A 19260-nucleotide genomic window follows, 5' to 3' on the forward strand; every position below is an offset into this window, starting at 1 on the left:
GATGCAGCCAAATGCAGAACTATTAACAGCATTGGTTGAATGCTCTCTTTGTTGACCAACATTATCAAAAACAGATTGCATGATTATCTCCAACATATAAAATGGACTGTTCTCATTTGACAAAGAGTACTCAGCAAAATCCTTGTCATATATGGTTTAGTTTGTAGAAGCTGCTTAAAAATGTCACAACTCCACAGAGCTACTGGGAAGCCTGTGAAATCTCAATGTGTTTTCTGCTAAAATGTGGTAAAATTAGTCTGACAACATGAAATGCCACTACAAGCATCAGAGCTAGAGAGATGCAACCACATCCTTCAAAGTTACTCCACGTACTTGGCTCTTACCCTTCCTGTACAAACTTGTTAGTTAAAAGCCTCAGAAGAGCAGAGACAGGAGATGTGGGCAATTATGATTAAGTCCAAGACAAAACAGGTTTCAGCTCTTTTACCTAATCACCAAAATAACTCTCCCATCCTGAAGTTGTTGAAGACACATTCTAAATAGCAAACTGCAGCTATATGCAAGTATAAAACTTGAATTAATATACATTTTTTGCTGTCATCTTGACCTAATAATATCAAGTCATAGCAAGATTATGTTGGACAAGTGGATCTAATATAATCATTAATCTCAGTTATCCAATTAGGAAAGGAAAGGAAACTTCATTATCTTGCAGGAAATACTCAGTAAAGAATCAAAATACAGGGAGTACAGAGTTGCAAATGAGGACTACTATCACTAACATTCTTGCATATTTATTCTCCAGAAGGAGAAAAATACAATACAATTCACAGGGTTATGCTAATACTATCCTCTGAATAATATAAAATATTATTATAGTAATTAATAGTAATAATAACAACAATTATATTAATGTTCTTCATTTGTACCCCCAGTAGGGCACCCATTAATTAAATTGATAATCTTCCTGCTATGACACTGCTCTTTGAAATCAAAGTGACAGAAATGGAGAAAAACTAACAAAACTTCAGTGATACTGAACTCATCCTTCCTCTGGAGGAAAAGGATGGATGATTCTTTTGTTTTAAGATGTAATTTTTTCACCAAAGTATATTTTTGTGTTAACAGGACTGGGAATCTTGAGAAGATGGTGTCAATAATCTCTCTAAATACTGAAAAAAATGTCCTCAATAAAACTAGGTGTAACAGAACTGTTGCTCAATCCAGGGCCTCACTGCCCAGCAGGAACTAAACTTTAACAAGGAGACAGGTGGGTAAACAAATGGCCGAACATCAGATTTTTTTATGGGACATTCTGCAGCCCAATACCTGTCCCAAGTTCTCCCACAAGATCCTGTCACGTTAACTAAGCTTTGGCACAGATCATCTGGCACAATAACTTATTTCATTATCAGTTCAGATCTTAATGAACATGGCAATTATACCCCAAAAAGCTGTTAGCACCATTTGCTAATGGAATTCTGCTGCAAAATTCTAACATTAATCATTTCATGTAACAAGTGCTACGTTGGATAGGGCAGCTATCTACATTAAAAAGTATTTTTTGGTCAACTCCCATAAAACTAGAGTTCACCAATCAATGAAAAAATGAAAAGACAGTAAAACATTGCAAAAATCTAAAATTAGTCGTATCTTAGAAAGAACTATGTAGTGATTTTTATAATAAAGAAGTTACAAGTTAGGTCACTGAGAAGGGATCCATCATTATTCACTGAAATTACCATCTTACTATCCAATACAGTACTTCTTTAAAAATACATACAGCTATATTGAAAGCCAGACAGAAGAATAGAGACTATCTAGATGGATGATTTGACCTGTTAAATATTAAGATCCATATTTACAGCTCTTCAGTTCTAGGAACTTGTTAAGTTGGGGCTGGAAAACAGCAATTTTGCCCTTAAATCAATGGTATGGTGCAAGCTCAGTTCAGTTTCCCAAAGCCACCTGATAATCCAGTGTTTTCTGTGAAATAAACTGACGGTGTCTTAATCCCAGTATTGTTCACATCAGAGAAGAACTGCAAAGGCGTTTTTCCAGCAGCATTAGCACTGATCTACAAAGCCTGAATGACTTCTGGAAGTTACTGCTCCAGCGGCAACATCAATATCTCCATACTGGGGTGAAGTGGGGGTAACTTGCTTTATCATTATTTGTGTCATCATGGAACTGTCACATCATCTCTCACAAATCAGTCAAAAATGAAAGAAAAACCTGACTGGGGGAATGCCCCGTGTTATCTGCATGACAGCACTGCTACACACCAGGATTATCATTTTCCTTTAATCCAAAGAGAAAACACAAGAGGCAATAAAAGGAAGAATTATCTGGGTATCTACTGGTGATTAAGGGACAGAGAACACAAACTCCAGCCGGTTTCTTTGTTTTCCTGTAAACAGTCAAACCATTTCAACATCAGGACATCAAAAGCGCTACAAAGAGCTCCTCTCTGCTCTGCAAGAACGTGACTCCTGCTCTCACTGGGGTCAGCCACCCTGACACAGAATGGATGAGAAGAGAAACGGAACTTCAAATCTTTTCCGAGGAAGCAGATTTGAACTTTGAACAGACTAACAACTAATTAAATCACACCGTTTATAATAGGAAGGGAAATTAAGCATTATTAAGGATTTCATGCACTGTTAGGCATCCTGAACCAAATTCCATTGTTGCTTACACTCTGAAGAGATGATTTGTGCAATCCCCAGTGATTTCAACACAGAATTGCCAATATGTTTCTAAAATGAAGATACTGAACTTGAAGCGAGAAGATTCACGATTGCTCTTGCACATTGGTCTTATTAAAACTTACATTCTCTTAAGCTTCTTGTACTGGGTGAAAGCTCCAGGGGGAATGATTTTGATGAGGTTTTGTTCCAAACGTCTGAAAACAAAGCAATATATATGTTAAATTCATAGTTATAGGACAGGAATCACATTAAGTATGACTGCACATTTTATATAAACGTAGAGTCATTTTACAGGGTTTTATGCAAATCATGTTTTTATTTTGAAGCCCACTAAATAGAGAAAATACTGAGAAAATGACTTAGAAAAATAAAATAATCTCTTTGATTGCTAAATTGGTCTAGAAAAAATGTCACAAGCAAAGGAAATTGCACTTTTAACACTCATGGAATTAATAAAGAATAGAAGGCATATTTTAAAGCTAAGGTAGAAGATAGAAAATTCAGATGCTTTCCTTGACTAGCTGTTGTAAATAGAATGTAGCTGTTGAAACTGACAGCTAGGCTAGGCTGTGACAGCTCAGTAAACAGATTAATAACACAATTCAGGAGCAACAACCTGTGGGAACATGCTAGAAACCAAAGTGAATTCACTGCAAGATGAATTCAGATTTTGAAGAGGGTAGGGAGCATTTTATGTCAGAAGGGTAAAAAAAAGAGAACTCCATCTTCCTATTCCAACTACCAAATACTTAGGTTTTTCTAAAATACAGTCCGGACTACATGAAAAGCCTGCTGTTTTTATTTCCAAGACTTGGCTTTAAAGTATTCTTTATGAAGTACCATAAATGCATGCATCACTAACATAAAACGTAAGCAGCTTTAAGATACCACATACAGCAACCACTGAGATTAATTTCTGTTCCTTCCCGGTAGTACTTTCAAGTATTTGTCAGCAAGTTCCCTGAATTCCTGCTAAAAAGAATAGCTTCTCCTCAGATGAACTCTGAATGTTCATCTCCATTAGAAATGTAAAAGTAGATCCTCAAACAACAAACTCCACTGACCATGGTAGCTAAACTTCTACTGAGCTGGGAGTGAGACCAAAGTTTTACCTTGCTCTCATTTATTATTGAAATGTTGTGTATTTCTTCCCCTGAAGTGTCCTAAAAATCAACAGTTTAAGTAGTAAAAAAATAAATTTGTGGTTGAAAATGGCTTAGAATTGAAGTACAAAAACATACTGGAATGATGGAATGAGGCACTCCAGTCATTTCAAGTTGCTGCAGCAATGAAGAGGGGAGGAAAAAAAGCTTTAGAACCAGGAATGACAATAAAGTGAAATGAAAGAAGGGAGAAGTAAATCAAGGTTTGTAAAGAACTAGGGAATAGTAGAGAGAAAATGTGGACGCTCTCTATCCCTCTGATGATCTGTGCTTTCATAAGCAAAAGAAAAAAAAAAATCCCCTTGAATATAAGATAATTTGCCAGCTCATTTATACTCTTAAGAAACTCTTTAAGTACAAATATTTTGGTATTTGCACAGTCAGCTTGTACAGCCAACGTGCTCGCCCTCTTTTACATCTGTAGCGGTCTATTTTTTAAAGGTTGTGATCAGAGTTAATTCTATTCCTTGTTTTGTGATTTGAATTAGTGTCTGAGATTTCCCTTCCAGTTGGTCTAAATATAACACGCTTCATTTCTGGCAAGTCCACAGTGAAATGCAAATTGCTGTGAGCTCCAGCACGCCACTATTGTTGGGTGTTTGTCACCAGAATTAGCAGCACACACTCTTCCCATAAAGGCTTTTTGTCAGCTTGCCAGTTGGGTGTTTAACTCCTCCCAAGTGTTTCTGTGCAGGCACTTCTAGGAACAAAAGAGGGTCATGCCTGCCCAATTTCCTGGCCCTGGGGATGGAACCCGGGGGTTCACCCACCCTGCACACCAGGGTGGCATGCAGTCCTCACAGGGAAACCCAAATACAGGGATGGGGGGAAACGTGCAGCTTTTTACAAGCAAAATTCCAAGGCAATTTTAGTGATTCAAGGGTGGAAATATACACAGAGTTAGGGTGTATAACTGCCCCCATAGCGTGAAAAAAATATCCAAAATTGGAATAGCCACAGGGCGCGAGTAATAAAAAATAAAATAATAAAATAGGGAAATTTCTAGAAAATGCGGAGAGGAAGACAGAAACAGGAGTTACTTGAGAGCTGCACGCTGAAGCTACCTAGCAAACTCTTCACCCTTTCCCACAAAATCTGGAGCAGATGGCCTGTACAGAAATAGACGGACAAGGCTCTTGTCATCTGCTGCCGTATTTCCACCACAGCACCTGACATTTTTTAATTCCACGAAGCCCTTTGCACATGAAGGACTAAAGAACGCTCACAACACCTTCTGCTCAGTGCACTCCACCTTGCAGACGGTACCAGAGGAGCACCACGAGCCCTCAGTAGGGTGTGTTGGCAGGTGGGCTCCAACCTGGACACAAAACGGATCACAAAGTCCAGGGCTGCATTAAAGAACCCTGTGCTTTGATAGAATGAAGTACTAATCTAACTTCTATTGACTCTTTACACAAATGCATGTCATAGAATGGCAGACACAGCCTGAAAAACACAGTGCAGTTTCACAAGTAAAATAACGGAAAGCACCTTGTTTGCGTTAATACTTTACTCTTTCACCTCATTTAGCTCATACGTGTCATGTTGAGCGCAGATGATTAAAGATCTCAAGAAATTCTAGGTTCTGCCAGAAGGGATCTTGGCAATTTTGGGTTATGAAGGCCCAATCAGAAACCACGTAAAGGGAAACTGCTAGAGATGCCATCTTTGAAATAAAGTGAAAAGCATTATTCTTACCTTATGTCCTTTTTCTCCTTCAAAAAGTGACCAAGTGTAAATTTTACAGCCACATTTTATTTCAGAGAAGATTACCTAGGTTACCTAGAACACGAGCTTCGGAAAGCTCTGTTTTTTATAGTCTCTCTCTTACTATGGAGTGCTGTCACAGACTATAAACCCACCTGTGCTAGTGCAAAGCAACATCTGCGAGTTCATTTCTTGGCGAAGGTATTACCAGAATATACTATAAAATAATTTTACAATACATTTCACAGATCTGTATAAGACACACAGTCCTAAAAGGTTAAATTTTAATAACTTAAACTCCTACCACTCCCTCCCATTGAAGGTTTCTTACAACTCAGTACATTTTTTCTTGATTCTCCTGTGGTATTTCATACTCAGATCTGTTTAAGAGACTCGCCAAGCGGAATTCCCAACACTGATAAAGTGAATTGGCCGTGTTCAAACTCCCGGTGGTTTTTGTCCCTCCTTTGTTCCCCCCGTGGCTGTGCCATGTCGCCTGCTGCCAGCTGGGTGCTGAGACGAACTGAAGCACATCTCCCCCCTCCTCACACAGCAATGCTCTGTCTGCCTCTCCCAGCTTTATTTTAGAGCCTTTCACAACAACATCAAAGGATGAGAACAATTTCCTTTCTCCTCTCTAATATATCATCAGAGATTGAAAAGTATGAGAGGCCACTGGATTCAGATCCATTTTTTTCTTGTAATAACATGATGCTAGACAGGATAAAGTCCTCCTTCTTCCCACTTTTTTTTTTTTTTAATGACTTTGCAGCAATGAGAGCAAAAAGTAAACACATCAGAGAAAAAAAACAGAACAAAACAAACATGGGGAAACCATGCAGTTAAAGATGAAAAACTATCCCAGGGTAAAGGATAAGCACTCAAATTCCCATGCTAATCCATCTCAAAGTTCACTGAGGTGCAAATCTTTTCATCACCTCCTCCTGTGGTGCCTGTATTGCTCACACTCAGGATGGCAAAACACAAAGGATAAAAAACTCTCCCTAACAGGGACTTAGCAGAGCCAGCTCACACTCAGGAGTGATGAAGCCGTTTGTCTTGAAGAGTGATTCCCCCTGCAGAGCTGGGGAGACAGACGTATTAATCTGGGCCTTAACTATCTCCCTTTCATTGAGGGAAAGGAGGAATTTGTTATTTGGGTCTCTAATGGAGCAGTTTGCTAGCAATTTTCCCATTTCAAACACTGTCTTAGCTGCTAATGTGCAATGTTTTGTCAAGCTTACCTACCCATAACATAGACAAATCACTACCTTGGAGAAAAAGAGAGCGAGTGAAGCATCAGTACTGATAATTCTCAGCTGTCAGATGAATAGAGCCTACAAATGAGACAGCCACACTCTATTAACAGTGCCAGGAGCTCCTGCCTGATCCGTGTCACAAATGTCCCTGTGCATGGGGCAGGCACCGACTCCCCTGCTGGGACACGGAGCGAGGGGATGAGCCAGATTCGTCCTTGGGACACACAGAGTGAGGGGATGAGCCAGATTCGTCCTTGGGACACACAGAGTGAGGGGATGAGCCAGACTGGTCTGTGGGACACACAGAGTGAGGGGATGAGCCAGACTGGTCTGTGGGACACACAGAGTGAGGGGATGAGCCAGACTGGTCTGTGGGACACACAGAGTGAGGGGATGAGCCAGACTGGTCCCTGGGTCAGGGCTCTGCTGGGCTGGCATTGCTCAGGCTGCCAGGAACCAGAGTCACCAGGCAAAGGCACCTCTGAGAGAGGGAAGCGTGAGCAGAGCTTTGTGAGAGCAGCACAAACCCGTGCCACACTCACCTGGCAGGTTCCACACAGAAGGGTGTGAAGGGTGGTGGGAAGGGCAAAAACCTTGTTTTCCTTTTGCCCTGTAAGCAGGGATTTTCAGGGAACTGGCTGGGGAAAGAAGGAGCATTCACACCCTCCATGGTGACAAAAGCCAGGACTGGGGAGAACCGTTTGGATTAGGAAGGAGGGAATTTCTAGGGAACACAACAATCAATCCAGGGACTGAAACAACTGGATTATAAAAACCTACTTGGAGCATTATTTCACGTTTATCTCATCATTTGAGCTCTCATATCTTATCGTTCATTTTGGTGTCTGATGAAGAAAAGCCCACAGGTGTATTTTTAGTATTCAAGGTGAATAAATCATACTAAATAAATCACCATCATACATGATCTTCTTACTATGGATATGAGCTGGATCTGACCCCTGCCCTGCTCCCTTTCTTGCCCCTTCAGCTGAAATACAAGCTTTATTCCCAGCATGCACAACACGTGTGCGTGGCTGCACTGAGGTATTTACCCAAAGACAGCCCTGGAGAGGAGGGAGGGAGGAATTCTGCCCTGTAGTCACACAGTCAGGACCTGTGGCTCACCCAGCAGCAGAGCATGAGACAGCCACAGTGCAAGGCCAAAACCTGCAGCCCTGCTGCTTCAGAAAGTGCTCATGGACCTATACCCCAGGAAACAGCTTTTTTGTCTCTCACCCCTCAGTCCCCAGGAAGTACATGGAGGATTTTAGGATGTCTGTGCTTACTGCTTAACTATTAAAGCCTTCACCCTCCGCTCCAGCCAGACTCTACCAAGCACTATAAAACCCCTGAACACACATGGTCCTCCAAGACTTTTATACTCATGCCTTTCATCGCAGCACCTGAATGACTTCCAACTAAAATTAGTAATATGCATTATAAATCCCTCTTATGGAGTCTGCCTTAGGAAATGGAGAGCTGAGAGCCAGTAAACCCCCCACCTGTATTAACGCAAGGTGACAACTGGAGTTTCCCTTCATATGCCCTTTGGTGTTGATTTTCAAGGTCTAGCTGTCGAGCTCCTGCTGTAGTTCTAGACAGGACAGCCTCCTAACAACTCACCCGAGGGCAGAGCTTCAAGAGACAAAAGCCTATCAACAGTGAAGTGACTTGTCAGCATAAATCTACCTAGAAAGTTACACAGATAATTCTGCTCACCAAAAGACGTCTTTCAGAATGAAAACAGATGTTTTGATATGTTCCCTGATACCATGGTGTTACTCTAAAAGCTGCGCTGGTGACATTGGATCTTCTGACACACTGCAGTGAATTTAGTTTCAGCTGTGTAGCTGAGCAGTTGCTCAGGTATCAGCTGGTAACCACTGAATTTGTGATGGCAACCACATTAGGATTTCATCCCCTCTGTTGTAGCATGTTAATTTTGCATTAATATAGCACAGACAAACAGGAAACACCAGAGAAATCCACAGACTGGTATTTCACAAAACATCTTCTGACAAAACACCCATGTCTCTCTAACCACATTAACACCAAAATGAAGCATTTTTCTGCCAAACCTCAAAGCTTCTCCATCTACCACTGATACTCCACATTTGTGCTGGGAAGTTTTGGCCCTTCTCATCACCTTTCATTGTAATGTCTCTGCCAGTCTCATTTTCCTTTCTTTATCCCACTTTTAGAGTGCAGGCTCCCCATGAGCTCCCTCCCACTACAGCCCATGACTGCCAGAACTGCTGCTTGTGCCCAGATGTGAAATCAGAATCTCCAGGTGAGCTCCCCTGAGCCATCACCTGTAAGGGTGTTCAAGGCTAATCAGAAGCTGTTTTGGGGATAGAATACAAAATAATGCCTCTCTGCTCTGATTCTAGACTAGACAGGTGATTTCCCATCTCAGCTGTCATTATTGGGCCACGTGGACTCGGGATCAGGGTCTGCAGGAAGAATTTTATCTTTATGCAGGCCTGTGGCCGTGAACACAAACGCAGGAAACAGAGTCCTCAAACTGGAGAGATCTGGCAATTTCCAGGTCCCTGCTGGTAATTCCATCCCTCATCCAATCAGCACATGAGCTCATGAGTGCTGATGATTCTGAGATGCTGTGGTGAACAGCAGAGCCATGGATCCCACACCCCGACACCCAGTGATTCCAGCTCAGAGCCAGTGATTTTAGTTCAGAAGGCTCCCAAGAGACATTCCCAGTGGGATGCACAGAGTTCTGGTATTCACTTCTACAGCACAGACCCCTGCTGAGCACTTTTCACTGTAAGGTTTTTGAAATTTTTTTAGATGTTTTTGTTGTTGTTGTGGGTTTTATTTTTTCCCTGAAGGGGGACAGAGAGTTTCTGCAGTACCTATGTGAAAGTAATCATTCACCAATGGTTGAATCTGATAAACAGAAACCTGTAGGAATAGTTTTTAACAAGCCAGACCCAGAACATTTGCTTCACTGAGAAGCTCTGTGAGGTCTCAGAAAGACTAACCCCTAAACACATCACATTGCTATTTAATTATTGCTTGAAGGAGGTTGGTCCTGACCACCCTCTATTAGCTTCCAATTATTTCAAGAAATTTCCAGCCCAGATCACTTCCCACATTTTCTCACAATGCTGGAACTAGCTCAGGGATCTGAAGATTTCAAGCTGATTTGCATTTTATTTGCATTTTATTTGTCAAGTTGTAACACAAAACTATTCTTTCAGACTTACTGAAAATGGAAGTAAGCTAACACTGACAAAAAAAAAAAAGAAGATATTTTTTAATCCCTAATCTTATTGTTAAGAGCTCTATATATTCTGTAACACCTGTTTTTACTGCCCATTTACAACACTGACAAGGAAAAGGCAGAACACCAGAAATGAGCAGGAAAATTAAGTAGCTTTCTGGTAGTTGAAATTCTGCCACCTGTAATATTTTCTCAACAGATTCTGTCATTTGACAATAGCCATTCCTCAAATCCTTTCTTATTTTCACAGTCTTTTAAGGCCAAATAAACAGAACATGTGTTAGCCAAAAGAAAATTAGTATTTAATCCAGTAAAAAATCTGATTAGTATATTTTATGTCAAAGTAGTGATTTTATGCTCTCTATTTTATTTTCAGTAATTGCTTTCCCTCTTTATAATCAGCTTCAGGAACGTATATACTCATTATATATTGCAATCTCTTTATTTTGCTTGGCAACACAGGAGCTTTGCAGTGAAATTTATATTAGATAATAGATACATGCCTTTTTGGTTACACCATTCATTTTTATTAGTAATTATTAATTTATATTTATACTGGACTGAAGTGATGCCTCTGGGGAAAAGAGACTACACACACATATACACAAAAACTCCAAAAAACCTAAACCCAAACTAAAACCCAAAACAATCTCAAACCTACAAACCCTTTATCCTTACTCCTACACAGCTTGCCTGAGTAAATTAACCTGCACATAACTTTTTTTCTAAAATAAATCTCCCAATTATAAAAAGCAGTAAAGAAGGTAAAAACTGATATGGCCAAAAGGAAAATTACCATGTGTATGGAATCTAGCTCTATCAAAACAAACCCATCTTCTTGTGCCTGCAGATGACATTAGTTACACAACTTCAGAAATAAAAGATGTAATAAATGAATCTGCCTTGATCTTGCAGCAGAAACTCCCTGCTGTTGCTGCTCGTTTCTAAAACTGTGAAATGCAGCTTTTTGTTTTCCTTAATTTGTCTCAGCACAGAAGACACCTTTATTCTTGTAATTTTCCATATATTTATATTTTCACCAATGATTATCAATCAAAAATATTTCTTATTTCTTATTTTTCTGTTTTGAACTCAAGAAAAAATTTTCTACATATTTTTGGCCTGACAAAATAAACTTCTGTGGAATGCAAGACACAGTTTGCCGGGTAAGATCCAGAAAATAGCAGTCAGGTTAGACACGAGAAGCTCTCCAGAGCCAATTTACAGCAGTGAATGAAAATCATATTATAAGATTCAACTACAGGAGCCAACCTGATTCCCCAGCCAGAGAACTTGCCACCAGAGGCAATTACGGAGCATTTACTGCAGTGCTCAAAAATACTGTGCTGGCTTCAGCTGCAGTATTTACTGGAAGCCTGGGAAAATTATTATAATTTTCTTTCAGGAGGAAGAACAATGTTAAATGAAAAACTGTCATTCCTTTATCCATGAACTCTACAGTTTCTACACACTTATATTCTTGATAAGAGAAAAACCACCTACCTTTCTGAAACTGAGAACTTCATGTTAATAAACATGAAAATGCTGTCGTGTAGTTAATGTATAATGTATATAGCAAAAAATTATTATAATGAATAGTCACTGATGCTCAATCTTTTTATAATAGCTTTTCTGATTTTGTTTTAATTGGGGGAAAATTCCTTTTGAATATACCAGTAACTTAAATAGAAATTGTTCATCATCTTCTTCAAATCACAAAAGCTTCCTAAGGATTCACAGCTGTAGTCCTAGCTGGCCTGAAATACACATTCCTGTAGGTACTGAAGAACAGAGAAATTTCTTCCTGAGACAATTCCTGAAACAACAAACAGAAACTTGTCTGCCCACAGGTCTGCACCATTGCCCAGCACAGTGGTACCCTCATGACATTAAATCTGTCAGGAAATCATTCATTAAAGGTAGAACAAGTAGAACATTACATTACAAAGCGGTCATCTTGCAGAAAATTAAGTTTACATTCATTTTGCCAGAACCAGGAGAAAACCAACATAACATTCTTCCTGCGCTCGAACTCTAGAATTTTTCCTAAGAGCAGAAATTCTGCACCAAAATCATGTACTACTCATACCTACAGAACCATCAGCCACCAATTCAGCTATCAAAAGTGAAAATGCTAAACTAAACCCATGTAGAACAAGTGACTAAAACTAACCTTAGGCCAAGCCTAGATGCTGGTGGAAGCGTTGCCATCCCTGTTTGCTCCACTCAGCTGTCAGACAAAGCTGTGGTTGTTATCTCACCAGACACGGGTGCCTAAACTGCACTTTTCCTTCAGGGACTGGCAGCCTCTTTGCTGTCTGGGGCACTTGCATTTAAACTAATGGGCCTCATTTTTGATTCAGGTACATCCTACCCAGCTTTACTCTCAGCTCATTCAGTTCTATTCCTCTTAATATCACCAGACACAGAGTATGGTACAGGTTAAGTAACAGTGGTGAAGCAAGCTTGATGTGAACAGATCTCAAACCTCTTTCAAGATTTAAGGATCCACTTTACATCCTGGAGTTGGATTTGTACGTCTGCAGATGCGTGAGACTTGGCTTTTCTGAGTAATTAGCGCTGCACAGCACAAAGTGTTCAAAGCACAGTGCCTGTTGACTTTTGCTGCAGCTGTGAGCCCTCAGCACCTCTGGATGTCTCAGCTGAGTCAGCCAGAACCCGAGATTACATCACCAGTGACCACCCAAGAAAAGTCTGTGCAAGTCACTTGCCCAGAATCAATTAATAAAACCACTGGCAAGAAGAGACACAGGCAAATTCTCTGAACAACATTCATGGGATTATCTTCTCCCCAGTCCCTGTTTTACAATTTTCCTGCTTCTGCAACAAGTGCACAGACCCTATCTATACACACAGGCTCCCTCCCTACACATCCCTGAGGTATCCCTAGACAACAAGGAATGAATCCAAGCTTTCAACAGCAGCACGAGACTGCGCTGTTGTTAAAGTGAAGACCACCACAAATATATACAAAAGCTTTGAATGACAACTGCAGCTACGAACATTAACTTTAGCATTTTCTAATTTATTTATTTTACTTTAAAAAAATAATACCTTTTTTTTAGTGGCTTTGAACCCAGAAGATGAAATTGCTAATTCCATCACTAGGAAACTCAAGTGTAACAGAAGTATGTGTCCCAGACCCCAGCAGTGCTCTCTAACTGGAATAGCAGCAGCGCAAACAGGAGCTCCCTGTGTAGTTTAATAGTTAAGCTGTGCCTAGCTAGTCCCTAACGCACAGGGACAGACACACAAATTGTTGCTGGGTTTCTCAGGTACATGGTGAGGAGGCAGAGGGGCTCTCCAAGGTAAATGCGCTTTCTGATGGGAAGAGGCTCCTTGGCTCCCCCTTTCCCTGTGTCCCTGTGTCCTGCCCCCACAGCCTGCCCAGCCCCAGTGTCCCAGCCCCGCTGCCACATCCCCACAGTCCACTGCCATCAATCACAGGCCTTATCACCAAATATTCCTCACTTTCTCAGACTCACAGCACCCTGCTCACCTCTCGATTTCCTCTGTTCCCAATTCTCCTCCTCATGTGTTTGGTTGTTTCCCCATTTGAGCTCACCCTTCCCATCAGTTTTTGTACGGGGCTCAGCTTGTTCATAGTCTCCCAAGCATCTGCCCCAACCACAATCCAGCCTCTAGCTTTAACAAATAATCAATTCCTTCTTTTAAGCAATCTGAAGAACCTTCAGAGAAGCAGCACCCAATGCCAGTGGTTGCTGCTCCAGCATCTGCCAGGCACAAGCACCCTCTGGCAGCAGGAGAGGGGCTGTGCCCTGCTTTCACTCAGGAAGGTCTTGCACCAGCTGTTATCAAACACAAAGGAACAAGCGGTATTCCCTGCACTACTGTTTTAAGGTGTACAAAATTCTCAGACAACAGCTGCCCAGAATTCACATCCTGAAATGCAGCCTTGCTTGCAGTGACAAATAAAAAAGGAGTGCATCGTTCTGAGGCAGACAAACAGCATGAAAACTTGATTCTAAAGAAGGGGCAGAGGAAGAGTGTTGTGAGGTGGGAAAAGATTAACAGGGAGTTACTGATACCTGTCCATGACTGGGAGGCATCAAACAAATGTGGCAGGCAGCATGTTGAAGCAAATACTGCTTTAAACACTACAGCTGGGGCTGGCAGTGCCCTTAGCCCCAGTGCCCACATCTGCACGTGCAGGAAAGCTGTCCTTGGGCTGATCTATGCCAGGGCATCACTAATGCCTGACAAAGGATCCATCCAGCCCACGTCCTGAGCCAAGAGCAGCCCAAACCACGTGCTGAGTGGAAGCTGCTACAGGTGTTTGTCCCAGCACCCTCTCAGGCTCCCACAGCTGGTGAGAGGTCTCTGCTATCCCCTGCCTTTGCTGGCTCTGTGGGCTGAGCTGTTGTGCAGTTTGACAGGGGCTGGCTGCAAGGCTGTGATCAAGTCTGAGCAGAAAAACAGATTCTTTGGAGACTCTGTCTGCTCTCAGTTTGTTGATCATCAATGCATTACAACAACCATCCCTCCTTCCCCACACCTCTCCAGCACCACGCCCATTCTGCACTCACACCATGTTCCACATTTACCTTGCACGCATTTTCCCTCATCCTTTCTAAATAACTGCAACCTCTCCTTTTGTTGTAGATGCTGACCCAATGTAGTGGAATGACCATTTTGTTCATGTACCAGCAAACCACCACACCTTATGCATTTCAATATTACTTTTCAGTAAATGCCTCCAGGCGCTTAATGACTTTTGTTTTCACCCAAGTAGTCATGCAAAACTCTTCTGTGCTTATTCTCATGTGCTTCTCTATGACACAAATTTTTCATTTCTCTTCCGAAAAACAAAACAGAACTACTTTGTAAGCAGACAATCTTTTGTAACGCTCAGCACACAGTCTGTATTCCTCAGCCTCAATTTCTCATAACTCATTTTTCCTCAGTCAATTTGGCTGCTGCTGTCAGCTCCCAAGTGAGCAAGAAGCTTTATAAAAAAAAGGAAATTGCATTCTCTACATTCTTGCTACCTGTTTTATGAAATTATGAAAAAGCAAGTCTGGGACACAGATTTCCAGTTTTCCTAAATTGTTTACTTAATAGCAAACATTCTTGTAATGAAGTCCTTCACCTCGAGGAGTAATAGATTAACACAACAGACTTCTAAGTCATATGTGGCAGAGGGAAAATTAGCATCATATGATGCTTATGTCCCATGACAAGTGAGTTTCCTGGTTTGTGATGGGTTTTTATCAACAAAAACAGTTTTAGGACTTGTTGGAGGCTTTGTCAGGGAAGGTTCTGCCTACCCATGCTGATGAAGAAAGGTAGGAAAGCTGAATAAAAGATCTTTAATTAATACTGAAACAGAGCGAAATGTAGATCACCTTTAATAACTGTGTTAGAACAACAGCTGTGTGTTTCATTTTTGTTGAACAGTTTCTAAGACAAGGATTCTTACCAGAGCAATTTGGCCTACAAGAAAACACTGAGTAGGGGGTAATACAAGAACTAGCTGAATTCAATGTTCCTTGGGGGTCTTATGCCCACAGCATTAGAAGGACATGGATCTTCTGGAGCAAGTCCAGAGGTGGCCACACAGATAATGAGAGGGCTGGAGCCCCTCTGTGACTGAGAAAGGCTGGGAGAGCTGGGGGTCTTCATCCTGGAGAAGAGACGGCTCTGGGAAAACCTTACAGCCTCTTCCAGTGCCTAAAGGGGCTCCAGGAGAGCTGGAGAGGGATTTTGTACAAGGGCTGGAGTGACAGGACAAGGGGGAATGGCTTAAAACTGCCAGAGGGCAGGGTTAGATGTGATATTGGGAAGAAATCCCTCTCTGTGAGGGTGGGAAGGCCCTGGGCACAGAGAAGCTGTGGCTGCTCCATCCCTGGAAGTGTCCAAGGCCAGCTTGGATGGAATGTGGAGCAACTTGGGATAGTGGAAGATGTCCCTGCCCATGGCAGATGTCTTTAGGATTGCTTCCAACCCAGAACTTTCCACGATCTTATGAATTTATGCTTTATCATGGTAAATTCTGCTGTGTACCAGTATTTCTACAGCAACAAGAAGATGGGTGAGTCCAGTGACCATACAAATATTTGAATTTATACTGCGTAGACTGCAAAAGCTGGCTGGATGTCAAAAAACTCTGTATGACAAGAACCTAAATAGGAAAAGAATTGATCTGCATTCCCTGTGGACTAACCACAAGCAAAATGGTTTAATGCAACAGTATTTCAGGACCACAGTAGTATGAAGTCCTGGACACAGAAATAGATGGTTCCAATTCCTAAAGGTAGTAAAGGCAAACAAGTCTGAAAAACCAGCACCTGATCCCACAACCCAAGTCACAAAACTGTTAAAGAACTAGAAATAACAATGTGGAAGACAAGATATAGAAGGTAAAATCAGCAGGGACAATGTGCTCTGATGTTCTAATTCATTATAAATGCATCCTGCCAAGCTAGAAAGACATCCCTCCACCTCATGGGGAAATCACTGACTAGAAATAAGAAAGGACTGTGTATTTTCATTTACTGACTACAGAACTGCAATTCCGGGTTTGTGAAATGTAAACACAATCTGAACTTAAGGCCCCAAGAACTTTATCTTTCTTTCAGGTAGGACAGTACCAAACTATCTTAATTTACATTCAAAAATTGTTTGAGCCCTTAGATCAAAAGGACAAATCAAAGAGGACAACTACAATATACCTGACAACTACTTAGAACAGTTTTTAAAGCATGTGCGTTTCTTCCACACGGCAGGCCGTGAAACGGAATAAAAATGGAGAGACATGGAAAAGATTTGTGCATTAGAGTGGCACTTACATTTCCCAAATGTCCTCTGGGAGGTTGGCTGGGATCTCTGTCAAGCCCCTTCCCCGACAATCCACGACATTGTTGCTGCAGGTGCAGGCAGAGGGGCAAGTGATGGAACTGGCGCTGCACGACGGGGGCTCCGACTGGGAACCTGAGACACAAGGAAAACATTAGACGGTTTTAAGAAATGATTGTGTGAGATTTTAGCAACAAAATACATCTGGCTCTGAGTTTTGCAGATCCTCTTACTATACAAAGTAATAATTTATTTGCAAGTGAACATAATATTCTACAAACCAACTGCAGTGAAAACCTGTAAAAGGTTACTGTGTTCTTATTTCTCCTCGGTCTCCACTCTATCAATCTCTTTGCCTCATGAACACTTCATGCTCACCCATAGCAATTCATTCAAAGATTTTCAAATTAAGCTTTAGGATCAAGTAGTATTTCCAAAAGTTATCTTTGCCTAGAAGTTTCCATTACACAAACACTTCTGGAGTACTTTTATATACTGAGAGATGACTCTCATCAGCCATGACTTCTGAAATGAGGCAATCTGTTATGGCATGAAGACTGGGAATATAAAGCCAGTTTTTTTCAAGATTAGACAATGCAGTTAATGGAAGCATAAAAAGAATTTAGAAAAAAATTTATGAAAATTTTTATTTATGAAATTTTATGAAAAACCTTCAAACGCTTGCTTAAGGTAGACACAAAGACACAAAGCTGCACACACACCAAAGGTGTAGCATGAGGACATTGCTCTATACAAATTCTAGTCAATACATTAGATTCAGGCTTAATTAAGTGTCATTACATTTTTTTGAAACTGTAGCAATTATGTCAATTTTCCTCAAATGGTTATGATTCCTACATTTAAAGGTTTTATCTATGCATACATTTAGCCATAGATAAAATGGGTTTGCTATGCTAATTGAAGTTATCAAGATGTAGCAGTTATTGCTTTATTTATAGTGAGTCATATGCCAAAGTATATGGAACACAAGAACCCTCAAGTATCTTTGAGATACAGATGGCTAAATGTGAAGGCTTGTGCTAGTAAGAAGTGACAAAAATTGTAAAAGATTGGCCTTTTGGGTGGAAAAATAAAAACATCATAGTTGTCAAAACACAAATACATACAAAAATGTGAAAAAACTATTCCCAAAGCTGTACATTCTGGGTTTGTCTTTGAAAAGACTCATGATGGATACTTTCATGAATTCTAACCACAGGTGACAAAAAGTTTTAAAAAAAAAATTAGTTGCACCAACTTGTAATCCAAGGTTCATTAGGACAATTAAAAAATTTATAAAAATGCAACATTGTTATAAATTTCCTCTCTTGATCTATGCCTCCATACTTGCTTGGTTTAGCTCCTGTATCTGCACAGCAGCATCAGCTTGTATAGAAAGCTACACATATCCCTGCCTTCACAACCATGAAAACAGCAAAGAAAAGTCAGTATCGGAAAGAGATTCCTGTGGCATCTCTAAGAGTCATTATTTTCAAAGACAGATGCAGTTTGAAAGGACATCAGCTGAAAACTTGTGTAGGTAACTTTACACTCGCAGAGGGAGCCCTCCTGGAAAGCAAAACACAATTACCGTGGAATCATCCCTTCCATTAGAAAGGTGCTGAATTCTGATGGGAATTAATTTCAATTTGTCTGAGTTTCCTTAAGTTCAAGCACGCTGTCATCCTCTTTCAATAGTATTTTGTAACCAGGGATTACAGAACTGCTTCATATTAAAATAAAATTCCGAGTTTCAGGATAAGATCACCATTTCAGTTGTGGGCAAAACATTGCCAAATTCGAATACTGGGTTTGAAATATTTTTATTGGGTGATCACCTGACTTTCTGTCAGGACACCAGATGAAAACTCTGGGTTTCACAGCACTGTGTTTTAAACATAGCTCTCATTGATGTTACATCAGAGTGGCTCAATTTTGGCAGTCCAGACCTGAGAGCTCCAATCCAGGCATCCAGAAGTCAGATTTTAAAGAGGTAATGACCATCTAGAAATAAGTGGATCTCACAGGAAATTTGTGCATGGTCAGAGGTCAAATACATTCTTTATGAGAGTGGGCAGCTGCTTCCACCATGAGATGATCCTAATGATCCTTTCTCTTTGCTAAAATACCCTCTCATTTATAGTCCACTCTCCAACCACTTGGACAGTTGCAGGTAAGGAGTTTTCCATCAATAGTTTTTCATCTCAAGACAGAGACTATTTTAGTGTCACCCTGAAGATTCATCTGGGCTAAGAACTACTGTAAAAATAATTCGATAATGTAACTAAAATCTAAATCCACATGTATGTGGTCCAAAGAAACAAATTCATATTTACATAGCAACCTGAACTTTGTCTTGTTCCAGTTTCAAAATCCTC

At 40.8% G+C, this 19260-nt stretch overlaps 1 protein-coding gene across 5 annotated transcripts in view; it reads right to left on the bottom strand.

Annotated features, from left to right (window-relative positions):
* The window catches only part of SLIT3 (slit guidance ligand 3), a 519844-nt gene that overhangs the window by 151509 nt on the left and 349075 nt on the right, over window positions 1-19260 (bottom strand). For all 5 annotated transcript variants that reach the window (XM_058422439.1, XM_058422441.1, XM_058422440.1 and 2 more), the window contains 2 exons: window positions 16876-17017; window positions 2795-2866 (listed from right to left, as the gene is read on the bottom strand). In XM_058422439.1, coding sequence (XP_058278422.1) covers window positions 2795-2866; window positions 16876-17017 — 214 coding nt within the window. The remainder of the gene's footprint in view (window positions 1-2794; window positions 2867-16875; window positions 17018-19260) is intronic.

This window comes from Hirundo rustica, chromosome 14, assembly GCF_015227805.2.
Source record: "Hirundo rustica isolate bHirRus1 chromosome 14, bHirRus1.pri.v3, whole genome shotgun sequence".
Classification (NCBI taxonomy): domain Eukaryota; kingdom Metazoa; phylum Chordata; class Aves; order Passeriformes; family Hirundinidae; genus Hirundo; species Hirundo rustica.